The sequence below is a fragment of the Semicossyphus pulcher genome, unplaced genomic scaffold (assembly GCF_022749685.1).
Source record: "Semicossyphus pulcher isolate SPU_LCO1_2020_fin unplaced genomic scaffold, fSemPul1.0.p SCAF_16, whole genome shotgun sequence".
NCBI lineage: Eukaryota > Metazoa > Chordata > Actinopteri > Labriformes > Labridae > Semicossyphus > Semicossyphus pulcher.
Window position 1 is genome coordinate 25960629 of NW_027211670.1, and position 12671 is coordinate 25973299.

The 12671-nt window shown below is 46.0% G+C and overlaps 1 protein-coding gene across 2 annotated transcripts in view; it reads left to right on the forward strand.

The window, feature by feature from the left end:
- Positions 1 to 12671, forward strand: part of grid1b (glutamate receptor, ionotropic, delta 1b) — a 483632-nt gene that overhangs the window by 431477 nt on the left and 39484 nt on the right. For both annotated transcript variants that reach the window (XM_069664590.1, XM_069664591.1), the window contains exons 9-11: positions 10391 to 10492; positions 11938 to 12060; positions 12516 to 12590. In XM_069664590.1, the coding sequence (XP_069520691.1) occupies positions 10391 to 10492; positions 11938 to 12060; positions 12516 to 12590 (300 nt within the window). The remainder of the gene's footprint in view (positions 1 to 10390; positions 10493 to 11937; positions 12061 to 12515; positions 12591 to 12671) is intronic.

Sequence of the window (12671 nt, forward strand, 5' to 3'; positions counted from 1 at the left end):
TTGTTCTTCTTCGCCTTTAAGAATCTGACTTTCTCCTCTTCTGCTCGAGGCCACCAAAGTGTGATGATATAAATACAGCGTTTTGTTGTGCAGCCGTGCCTGAGCGTTAACGTCCGGGACAGAATTAAAGACACGGAGACACAGACTTTCTAAAGTTCTGTAATCCAGAGACGCTGTGAGGAGTCCCTGCAGCGCTGCTAATTATCCAACACCCACAGAGTGTCTGCTAGGGGAACAGAAAGGTAGATATCACAGGCTGTGAGACACACACACACACACACACACACACACACTAATTGCCATTCATGTGTGTGTTATTCTTTGAAAAGGCCCCAGAGAGCGGAGCTTTGTGTAGATTAGAAACATCAAAGAGGTTTCATAACAGAGAAATGCATCAGAGAATAGCATGTAGAAAGAGGAGTGTATGTATCAGCAGCATGGCAACCTGGAGTCCTGCTGAGTGTGTGTGTGTGCGTGTGTGTGTCTGTGAGGTCGAGTGTATGTGGGTGGCTGCACATGTGTGTTTAAAGACTTGACCTTGTGTATGTGTGTGCGTGTGTGTGTGTGTGTGTGTGTGTGTCCTTGCAGCAAATTTATGTTTACCTCAGCAGAATCACCTCATGAGGGCTTTACTGTTACATCACGCGACATGCACCTGTGCAGTGTTTGCAGAGTGTGTGTCTGTTTTTGTCCTCTCAAACACCCACATCTGCCCCCTCAAGCTTTCTTCATTGGTCACATGACTTTGACACATGCAGGACCGACCAAGCTGTCATTCTGACCGTCTGATATCGTCTCCACCTCCTGTCATTGTACAAAAGTGAAGCCTGAGCTCGCCTCGGAGCGGGTGCTGCCATCCTGCTCATCTGTATCCAGAGTGTGTGCAGAAGAGATCGGCTGGTGGAGCCGAAGTATCGACGCCCCGCCCCTTCCTCAACCCGACACACACCTTTACCTTGTGTCCTTGGCGTGTTGGAGCCCTCAGGTGTCCTTGGTGTGTTGGAGCCCTCAGGTGTCCTTGGCGTGTTGGAGCCCTCAGGTGTCCTTGGCGTGTTGGAGCCCTCAGGTGTCCTTGGCGTGTTGGAGCCCTCAGGTGTCCTTGGCGTGTTGGAGCCCTCAGGTGTCCTTGGCGTGTTGGAGCCCTCAGGTGGGCTCAGTCTGCAGCAGAACAGCTTCTTGTGTCGGTCTGAAGCAGATATTCATGCTGATGGAAAGTTCAATGACTGTAGTGTTAGTGTTAGTTACGTCTCCTCTCGCCGTTCCTCCTCTACTCTGCTACTCGGGAACAGAATGCTGCAGGAGCCCCATTTGTCCACAGAGCTGTCAATCATGAGGCCACACCCCCTTTTTATAGCATCAAATAACTAATTTAAAGTAAACTTGTCAGATAAATGAACACTTGGACATAAATCAGCATGATAAGAACTAACTATAATGACAGAAACATGTTTGAGAAAAATGTATTTGACGTGTATTTTGATTTTATAGTTTGACTCATGTCCCATCTGTTAACATGGAGGAGGCGGGCTTTATGAGCTATATTGCAGCCAGTCAGCAGGGGGCGACAGAGAGGGTTTGGACTCACTTTCAGGGAGCTGTCACGTCGGCCATCTTTTTCCTTCATGTAGCATTAAAAGTGAGCGTGCTCCCTCTGTCTGATTGACAGCTGATCTCTGAAAGGAACACTCTGCAGTAACAGCCAAGTGATGAGGGGGCAGCTCTGTAACACCTTCTAAAGTCATGTAAAATCACCATTATAAAAAGGATGAGGAGGAGGTGAAGGTGTGAAAATAAAACGAGAATTCAGTCACAGAGTCGTGGCGGGGGGCAGAGCGGGGGGCAGAGCTGGAGGGGGTGGAGGTGAGAAACGGTGGCAAATGCTGGCATTTGGCTCTGCTGTCCACGGGAGAGTGAGTAACAGAAATACAGCCAGGGTAGCCTTTCGGATGACAGGAGGGAAAAAAAGAGGGCTGACATTTGAGGAAAAAGCAGGGAGGAGGACAGGAATAATGCATGAGCAGCGCTGTGAGCGAGGGAGAGATTTACCCGCCATGTTTGACCTCCGCTGGGACGAGAGCGGGACGGAGAGCCCGAAGCTGGATGAGGAGCCAGCACGGAGATCCGATCACTGCAGGCGGACTTTACTAGATGATTCTTTAAGCTTCACTTTATCAGGTGGTCTCTTTTCTCCAGAGACGGAAAGCTGCTAAATGTCACTGAGGAAGAACAAACATTCACTGCAGCTTCAGTCACGTCTCTGTTTGTTCATCATCGTCCAACAACAATCCTGTGTCCTAAAGTTTTCTTTAAATGCTGTACATTTGCAACAGAGGATATGTAAGACTGTTCAAATGTCTGATGTTTAATGAATGTTTAATGGCTTGTAGAGCAACCTGGGGTCCGGTTTAGAAAGCGGGTTTAGTGAAAACCCCGGGTTTGTTAACCCTGAAATGAGGGAAACCTCTGGTTTGCCATTTCAGAAAGAGAGGTAACTTCAACTCTGAGTTGGTTACTATGGTAACTGTGTCTGTGAACCTCACCTATTAAAAAAAAGACTGAAATATGTGTGAGGAACAACAATGTGTCCTTATTTAAACAAGTTAAAAGAAACTACCAGTACAGGTAGCACCAGCTTCCATACGCCGTAACTTCATCCAACTTCCTTTGTCTCAACATGTAAACATGCTAGCTTAACGATCCCAAATATGTAGCCTTGTTAGCTAAGGATGCTAAATGAGGAAACACTCAAACACAGACATGAACATCAAACTATCTGTACCCTGGTGGCAGATCAGTGATGTCTGGCAAAGTCTGAAAATTTGAACCCACAGGTTTAAATTAAAAGTCGGAGCGTCTGCTCAGCCTGAAGAGTCTTTAAATATATTGACGGTCTTAAGCCAAGTATTGACCGCTGTATAAAAGCCAAATAAGCATATAAAGGATGAATTATCATCATCAGGACCAGGGAACATGTTGAAACCTTCTTGTGTAATTGAATCACTGAAGCATCAATTAGGAGGATCAATCTGAGTCCGTCACGCTCCATCTCAATTGTTCTGCAGAGAGGAGACAGAGACACAGCTCAGCAGGGTTTAAGCGCAGGGTCGTGTTCTTTATTTAAATGAATGTGCTTTAAACAGAAGCAGGAGCCAAAACAGCCGATCGTGTAAAATGCTGATGGTGTACAGGAACAGTGACCGTCCCTCAGCACATTCTGGGATCATGTGTTTGTTGTCTGCTCTTCCTCATTACGGCTCCTCTCACGGCGCAGAGCAACATGGCTGCCGTAAGTCAGCACAATGAGCCGCAGTTAGAGAGACTGTAAACTCTCCCGGGAGCGCCTGGCTTTCTGGAAACTCTCTGTCTCGCATTAATAATCTAATAATTGTCAGCTGGTGTGTTCGCTGTGATGTGAAGCTCGGCAGCTTTGGAGCAGAACAGATTGTCTTTATTATTTCTTTACAGGAAGTTTGGCTCAAGTAAAAAGTGTCGACGACTTTAGTGATTCAAACTGTGTGTCAGTGACAGACTCTGCACTGAGCGGCTTCCTGCCTGCAGACATCGGGACTTCAGGGCCTCAGATTTAGACGTTATAATGGGTAAATCCTCTTTATATTTGGTATGTAACATGCGTCTGAGATTGAGATGCCTAAAACTGACCGGATGCCGGTCCTTACTGAGAGATCAGTGTTTCAGGATGCAAAGAAAGAAAGACGTAAAGAAAGAGTGAGCGATTCCAGAAAGTAACACGGCTGAGGAGAAATGTTTTCCTGAGTGACGTGTTCTCGTCTAAGATTTAGGCAAAAATAAGGATTAAAGAAGGCTTTGTGTTCGTTTGTGATCGCTGGTTTATGACGAGACTCTTAGATTTTTGCACCTTGAAGCTTTACTGCTGCACGGCTGCAACCGAGACTCGACTTCCTGCAGAAGTCAAATTAAAGTTCCCTGACTGTAAAAATATGCAACTAAACAGCGTTTAAATATGAAGACCTTTCAGTCAGACAGCTCAGTGTGTGATACTGTGATATGTTTCTTGCAGAGAGAGCTCAGATTCATTTTACATGCAGATCTTTGAGCAGTGATGAGATCAGATCTCAAACGTGGTGGGTGATGATGGGGCTGTGTGTGAGCGTAGTACTGGTGCAGCAGCAGCAATGACGGAGCATAGTGAGAGAGCGGAGATCCTGCAGCCTAAATAGAAGCCACATTGGGAGGACGTGTTTCTCAGGTGACTGTGGAGAATGATGCATGTCAGAGTGAAATCAGTGCACGAGTTGCTGCCTGAACAAGCTCGCAGGCGTCGCTCCATTTATTTATTTTGGACAGATTCATGTCCAACAACAAAATCTGCTCCGATGAGCTCTAACAGAGCTGTTGGTGTCTGAGGATAACCTATACTACGTTTTGTTAAACTCACAATCACGAAGATTTCAGTTTCGTTGTCTTCGGCAGTCAGGGTGTAATTACGGGAGCACACGTCCCAATTTATTCAGACGTCCACGGTTGGCTCCGGTTGTAACTCTTGATTTTCCTGGCTGACGGTCGCTTTCCTTTTCAGACTGTTTGCTTCATCTGAGCGTCGAGTTTGTTTCTTCTTCTTTGGATTTTCACTTCTTGTTGAAGTTGTATCTGTAGTCATCCATCTTTTCTTTGTTTGTTCAGCCATAGTAGATTACTGTTTACTCTCAACACTTGCAGAGAGCAGAGAAGCAGCCGCTTAGCTCCGCCTACCCTCTCTGGCAGACCAACCACTGCTGGCTGATGGAAAACGCGTCTCTAACTGGGCGCCGCCACAGACACACAGCCCATAATAATACTATATACTGCAGATGTAAAGGCTATGGGGTCTTATCACCATCTTTTATCTTATACAGTGTACTGTTTACTACAAAGGAAAGCAGCCACATGAATTTTCATTGTGTTGTGACAATAAGTTCATTCTTTTCTGTTCATGCTAGTTTGACAACAACTTCTATTCAAGGAGACATTAAGGCTAAAAGAAGGGCGAGTGCTGCCAACGGTGTTACACACCCGACAGCCTGCAGAGCCTCATCCAAACTCAGACTCCTCAAAACACCCAAAAGAAAACAGGAACAGGAACAAGCTACGAGACACTGGTTTATATTGTAATATAAATAAATATCTGAAACAATATAAAAGTATTCAAAGCCAAATACTGCATTCACGTCCCATAAGGGGAAGCGGCGCACATAAATCGGCCTGTATCAGGTAACAGTGGTGACCTCTGAGCTGTAAACAGGAATAACAAGAGTTCTGGGACTCTGAAGGCATCTTAGAAACTGTAAAGTGTCAGTCCTCGGGGCCGCAGACGCCCCACTGACCCCGCTGGGTGTTCCTGTCACTCTGAAGCCTCATTACTGATCCACAGGGAGCAGGAATCACTCGTGGAAGAGTTTCAGTCTGAAGACGTGATGTTCTTCTCCTCCTTTCTGGGGCGACTCCAGCGCTCCGTTCTGACGGTTCAACAGTTCAAAGAGAGGAGAAGGACTGCAGACGCAGTTAATTAATGTGTACATGTGTGTTAATGAGGAACACACACACACACGCACACACACACACACACACACACACACACACACACGAAGAGGGATGGAGATCATGTAAAGGACAGCAGGGCTCAGAATAGCTCCCTGATTATTAAACAAGTCTTTCTTTCTTTCCTCTCCGCCTCCTTCCTCTCATCTTCATTTACTCTCCTTCTCACTGCTCCTCCGTCACCTTCACATCCACCCACGCCTCCTCCTTTAGTTTTATGTTTCTGTCTCTGTCATCTTCATGGAGATGTGTGTGCATTTGGACAGGCTGCTGTTTACTTATTGATAACACAGATATTTAATCGCTGCTTCTTCTCTTCCTGTCGATGGTGAGTCGCAGCTGGGTGACGTTCTCTAACGTTTGACTGTGATCGTCTCTTTAAGTTCAGTTTTATCTCCACGACTTGAAATTAAGATGCTGTAACCTGTAGTTGGTTTTCAGTCGCCCTGTTTTAACAGCAGGTAGAAATCACGCTGCACCTGTGCCAACGAAACGTTTGATCCTTTCTAACAACGACAAGATGGCGTCACTTTAGGGTGAGAAGCGTCCACTGGTCCAGACTCCTATAGGGACCGTCATCAGTACAGCATCTGGGCACCTACAGGGAACTAGTATGGTTGTAATTTTCAGCTTCAATGCACTTATATTGAACATAATTTATCATTCAAATGATACATATTTATCATTGATTTCAGCAGGTTTGTCGCATTAAGATCAGAGATCTCTTTTACAAGCAGCAACACAGAAAACATTCACACACACACAGACGCCCGGACTCATTAGATTTCACTTGAGATAAATATCTGTAGATTGTCGGGACGGGAGGTTCGACTCTTTCCACTAACTCGTTCGTATGAGTCACTCACTGAAGAGGGACAGGTGTTCGAGTCCCTCGAGTCCCTCGAGTCAGTCACCCAGAGCTCGATTCCCCCACCGGTCCAACTGCCCACAGAGCATGTGCAGCAGAGACCTCTGTCGCCCGATCGGGCTGACTTCCGGCTCAGCACTCTGCGAACATTAATAATCGATCAGTTTCTGATAGTAGCGAGTCATTTCGCAGGTTTGTGACTCGTTTTCATGTGATTGTGTGCAGAAAAAGTGCTCGTGCTCTGCATGTTGGGAGAGCAGGTACTGAGTGCTTAGTGCTGTCCCACTGTCAGATCACAGAGTGTGAGGGCTCTGATGCCGACTTTACAACGCCCAGATTACAGACTTTCTGTGAGTCTGCATATCTGCAGACTGTCCTGTGGGATTTACCCAGGGTTCATAGCGAACTTGGTGACCTATAAAAACGTGATTGTCCAGCCCCCCCACTAAATGTAAACAAATGTTCGTACATTGAAGTAGTTCAATAAAGTTTGACCAAAAAATAATAATAAAAGTAAACAATGCGAGCACGGACGGTGACAGGAACCGAAAATACAATTATCTGTAAGTCACAACAATTAAATATTTGCACATGATGAACGTTAATGCCTTTCTGACTGTTGATAGTTTGTTAAATCAATCTCATCTTATCTTAAAATAAACACTGTAACACACACACACACACACACACACACACACACACATGCTGCAGGTCGGCTTTTTTACTTATTAAATTTAATGGAGTGAGTGATTCACTGAGTGATTTGTGTAACTCGAGTCAGACCTTCAGCTCAGGGTGGGGATCAGTTGAAACAAGCGCCACAGTTGTTGTTTTTCTCACAGGGCGAGGCTCATACGGTCGTCTCGCCTCAAACTCACAGCTGGCAGTGGCTAGCAGCAGGTAGGAGGGGTGAGTCAGTGAACGATCAGGACTCGTGACTCCTGAGTCAGTAAAAAGAGTCGTTCGTTTAGAACGATTGACTCATGTCTTGTAGATTGTTCGTGCTGCAGGTGCAGAAAACCTAAAAGCTTAATCATGCACACAAAAGCAAGTTGAGTTAGTGTGTTACTGTGTCAGAATACATACCAAGTACTTCACTGTGTATGTTTTGTGTTGTTAAGCAGGAATCCAACAAGACGTTTTAACTGTAGTTATTAAAGTTGTGACAAAGACAGTTTGAAATGTACCTTTTATCACCTGGTGGGCAGCCCTCTACACCTCCAGAGGAGGAGGTCACTTCCTGTCTGCTTCTTCCACAAGCTGGAGATTACTGTAAAAGAATTCAACATTTTCTTACGTAGTTGTTGATCTTTTCTTCCAGCGGCTCGAGCAGAACAAAACTTTGACTTCTGTCCCAAACGTTCTTTAGCTGATAAATACAGTGAGTGTATCTCCTGCTGTATGACAGAAGAACGTGTGGCTGTTAAACAGAGGAGAGGACTTGTGCAGTCCTTTACTTGTTTTAAGATTCAGCCATCGTGAGCAGTTATCACCTGTGTGAGCGCCTGTTTCCACCTGAGCTTAATAAACACGCTCGGGGTGTTATACGGAACAGTAGCATCGTCATTAGCAGCATTAGCGGAGTCATTTGTTGCCGTGTTAGCGCCGTATTATTGTGTGACCCTGACTGACTGTTCACAGCTCTGTGAGCTTCCCAACAAGAAGCAGACAGCATGTTTAGCTTAACGATGCTAATTAAGACATTCAGCCAGAGATTACTGAGCGTGCACACATTAACTGTCAACTCAAATTAATCCCAGCCCGGCTGATCACGCTGCTTTATTAGCCCGCTCTAATGTGAAAGGGACCCGCGCTACGCTATTGATTGTTTTTCTTCTTCATGTGTTGATGCACGAGGCTGTCCATAAACTGATTAGTTAAAGTTTGATGCACCAGAGCAGACGAAGAGTGTGTCGTCAGAAGAGGAGGCTTAATGTGCAATTACACTGCGTTATTCAGAGTGTTCAGTTATTCATATTTAATGTGAACAAACATTTAACTGAAGCTGCGTGGATTAAACCGTCCAACCTAATCAATAAGCTTACTGTGTGTGTGCGTGTGTGTGTGTGTGTGTGTGTGTGTGTGTGTGTGTGTGTGTGTGTGTGTGTGTGTGCGTGTGTGTGTGTGTGTGTGTGCGTGTGTGTGTGTGTGTGTGTGTGTGTGCGTGCGTGTGTGTGTGTGTGTGTGCGTGTGTGTGTGTGTGTGTGTGTGTGTGCGTGTGTGTGTGTGTGTGTGTGTGCGTGTGTGTGCGTGTGTGTGTGTGTGTGTGCTAACGTTAGCACAGGAACCTCAAAAGCAAACACAGAAAAGGAAATGTGTCGTATGACGTGTGTGTTAGTGTGTGTTTCCACTGTGACTGTGATGCTCTTTATCAAAATAACACACACACACACACACACACAGAGCCACGCACGGCTGCACTCACAGTGCGATTATGCAACGTGTAAATGGACACAGACGCTCTAATGGCAAACACCTGGTGACAAACACAGCCAGATAAAAGTCCAGGTGAATAATGCAGCCTGTTATTACTGAGGAGGGATAACGAGCTGCAGCCTCTGCACAGTGAAAATGTTCCCAAAGCAGAAACTGTGAAGGATGCTGCCACCAGATGTCCCATTTGTTGTTGTTTACTTCTTCTATGAGTTTGTCTTCAGCACACTGCTGAGTGACAGGTGAAAGAGCTCCTGAGAGTGAGCCACACTGTTGTCTTCATGACACTGCAAGAGAAAATTTAGACCAGTGTCTGTAAATAAAGATGGCCGACACGTCTCCACCTCCTCTCGTATTAAAGTGAAGCCTAAGCTCGCCTCGGAGCGGGCGCTGCCATCCCGCTCATCTGTATCCAGAACGTGTGCAGAAGAGATCGGCTGGTGGAGCCGCAGTATCGACGTCCCGCCCCTTCCTCTACCCGACACACACCTTTACCTTGTGTCCTTGGCGTGTTGGAGCCCTCAGGTGTCCTTGGCGTGTTGGAGCCCTCAGGTGTCCTTGGAGTGTTGGAGCCCTCAGGTGTCCTTGGCGTGTTGGAGCCCTCAGGTGTCCTTGGCGTGTTGGAGCCCTCAGGTGTCCTTGGCGTGTTGGAGCCCTCAGGTGTCCTTGGCGTGTTGGAGCCCTCAGGTGTCCTTGGCGTGTTGGAGCCCTCAGGTGGGCTCAGTCTGCAGCAGAACAGCTTCTTGTGTCAGTCTGAAGCAGATATTCACGCTGATGGAAAGTTCAATGACTGTAGTGTTAGTGTTAGTTCCGTCTCCTCTCGCCGTTCCTCCTCTACTCTGCTACTCGGGAACAGAACGCTGCAGGAGCCCCATTTGTCCACAGAGCTGTCAATCATGAGGCCACGCCCCCTTTTTATAGCATCAAATAACTAATTAAAAGTGAAAGGAAAAGAGTACTTCTTCTGAAAGCCATTAGTTCTTTGTAACATGATGACATAATGATCCTCTCACTATTTAAAGGGGAAGATTCAGTCATGTGACATATTATAAATACTGTACATGAGATATAATGTAATCTCTTAAGCTCCCTAACCAGCACACATGAGCTCAGTGTCCGCACGGAGCCTCAGCGCTCTCGGCGTTCGTCCTCCTGAGAGGGCTGCAGGAGAAGTGGAGTTTTTCTAATTAGCTCAGGTTTGTGAAGAAGGATGAAAACATGCTGCACTGGGTTGTTGGCATGTTGAATTGATGTCTCTTCATTTTTTCTCCGGTGCTCGTCTCTTTGTCCCCGTCCAATTTGCAGCACAGGCTCTTCCTCGTGAAGCCCGACGAGGCCAGAGAATAAATTGTAAAATTGCAGCCTGTGAGCCGTGAAGCATTTGCTTAATTGACGGCTGCTCTGCGTGTTGTATTCCCGGCTCTCTCTGACGACCTTTGACACACAAACAAATGAAATGATTGTAATTCAGTGTTACGTCACCGATGCCTCTGAACTCTTTGTGTACACTGTGCTCTCTGTCTTTATGTGCAGCTCGCTACCTGGGACTCAGTTCACGGTCTGAACGGCAGTCTGAAGGAGAGTCGGATAGAGAACGGCATGCAGGGAGTCACGGTCAAGGTGGTCACCTTACTGGTAGGTAACGTGTGTGTAAATGTTTGCTCCATGCTGACAAAACAACACTGTTTTTATTTCAGTTCTTTAAAGTTAAAGTCTTGATATAAGCCAACACTCCACAGCACGAAACACGTCAGAGAGTCCACAGAAAAATCCTCCAGTCAATAAAAAAAAGCACTTTTTGCAGCTCATGAGTTTTTATGATTCGTCTGCTTTGACTCGTCTCCCTGTCTCATCTTCCTTCACGGAAAAGTTTCCCCTCAATACTTATTTTTCTTTGAGAGGGCATCGATCCAGCCCCGGGGTTAGAGCAGCACCTCTGGACCCTGAGATTAGTTTAAGAGATACAAACAGCCGAGAGTTTTGCAGCCTGATCCCTCCACAGCAGCAGCTTCTGTCAGAGCTTCCTCCTGTGCTGGCACAGCACGAGGAGACGCTCGTCTAACCAAGCGCGACTAATACCTCCACCCTGCGTTTGATCCCCTGCAGCTGCAACACTTCCAGCTCCGCGCGCTGCCAGCTACCCACACTGACACAACACAGGAGCTACCGCAGCACACGCAGACACGCACACTACCTGTGCACAGTTACTTTGTACTTTACATGAAGACTCTTTCACAGTTTCAATTATTACTTCTTCTCCTCGGCATCTGTCCGGATACAGGTGTGCAAAGAGATAACCTTTAATCCAAAAGGCAAATGCACTAGGAGGAAGTTCTTGAAGACTTTGAAAGGCTTATTTACATCCTGGAATTGATTATTATGTGTTGGTTATAAACAATTAAAGACGAGTGAAGGTCGGATTTCAAAGTATGTTGCATGTTGACTTAAACTTTTACAGAACTAATATTTAGGACGGAAGATACTAAAGAGTCTTCCTGTTAGCGAGCCGGATGCTCACAGCATGAATCAGGTTACACTTTAAATAAAAACAAGCTTCATTTCTTTAACTGTTCCGAGCTCACATTTAATTTGATTTACATGTCAGATAAAAAGCACAGTGAGTACGATGAAGACAATAAGGTGCATCATTTAACTGCAATAAGTTTCTAACATCAGTGAACTGTTTGGAGCGCGAGCTGTAACGTACGCTTATGATGCACAATCGTCTCCTGCATTCAATCAGACACAATAAGAACAAGTGGCACCACATTTGCTCGTTACACATTTGATATCATGTTTCTGAACACAACAGAGTTTTATTTTCCATGTCAGCGCTCCGCTGTCTGTGTGGACGTCGAGTCGTTTCATCCCGACTTGTTTGCGTCCCTTTCAGTTTCAGCTCAAACACTTGGTTTCTTCTCTCCGGCTGAATAAAGAGCATCAAACTGTCTTTGTTGTTCTGTGGTTTCTGGTTGAAGCTGCAGTTTGTCAAAGTAACTTTTTCTTCAGCTCAGAGGCTTTTATCCTCTCTCACGTCCCCGCCTCTCTCTCTCCCTCTCTGTGTCTCTCTCTCTCTGCAGGAGGATCCGTTCGTTATGGTGGCAGAGAACATCCTGGGGCAGCCCAAGAGATACAAAGGCTTCTCCATCGACGTGCTGGACGCCCTCGCCAAGATCCTGGGCTTCAAATATGAGATCTACCAGGTGAGACGGACTGAAGAGCTTGTCAGATCAGATGACTCTAATGCAAAAGTGTTTAAAGTTCCTTTTTAACTGTAGTATGAGCTGCAGCTTCCCCTGCAAAGTGCATAAACTCGTGGCGTGCTACGTCGTCACGTGTGTTTCCTGACTGGTTGGTTTGTTGGTGTGAGCTGCGGCAGAGGTCGCTCTGTGAGTTTTTACCCTTCTGACTCTGTATGATTCGTATGTGGATGTGATTGACGAGCTTTCACAACACTCCTCTCAAGACTGTCGACTCTCAGCCTGTACGTCTTGAGGCACGTTGAAGCACGAGCGCTGAACGAATAACAGCTTCTGTTTTATTTTCCCCGTTTTGATTTGTATGTTCACAGATTTTGGTTTCAGGCTGTTTTCTTGGGTGGAATGAGGTCCTGACCTGGTGGCAGAAACTCACTAAACTTTATCAATCTTTCCTCCAGGTGGCAGACAGTAAATATGGATCGCAGCTACCCAACGGCTCGTGGAACGGCATGATTGGTGATCTCATCAACAAGGTAAAATTAGAGTTTATTTTTAGCTCCAATAAAGAGCTCCAGTTCAAACTGAGAGTTTGTCTTTAAGATCACTCAAACACC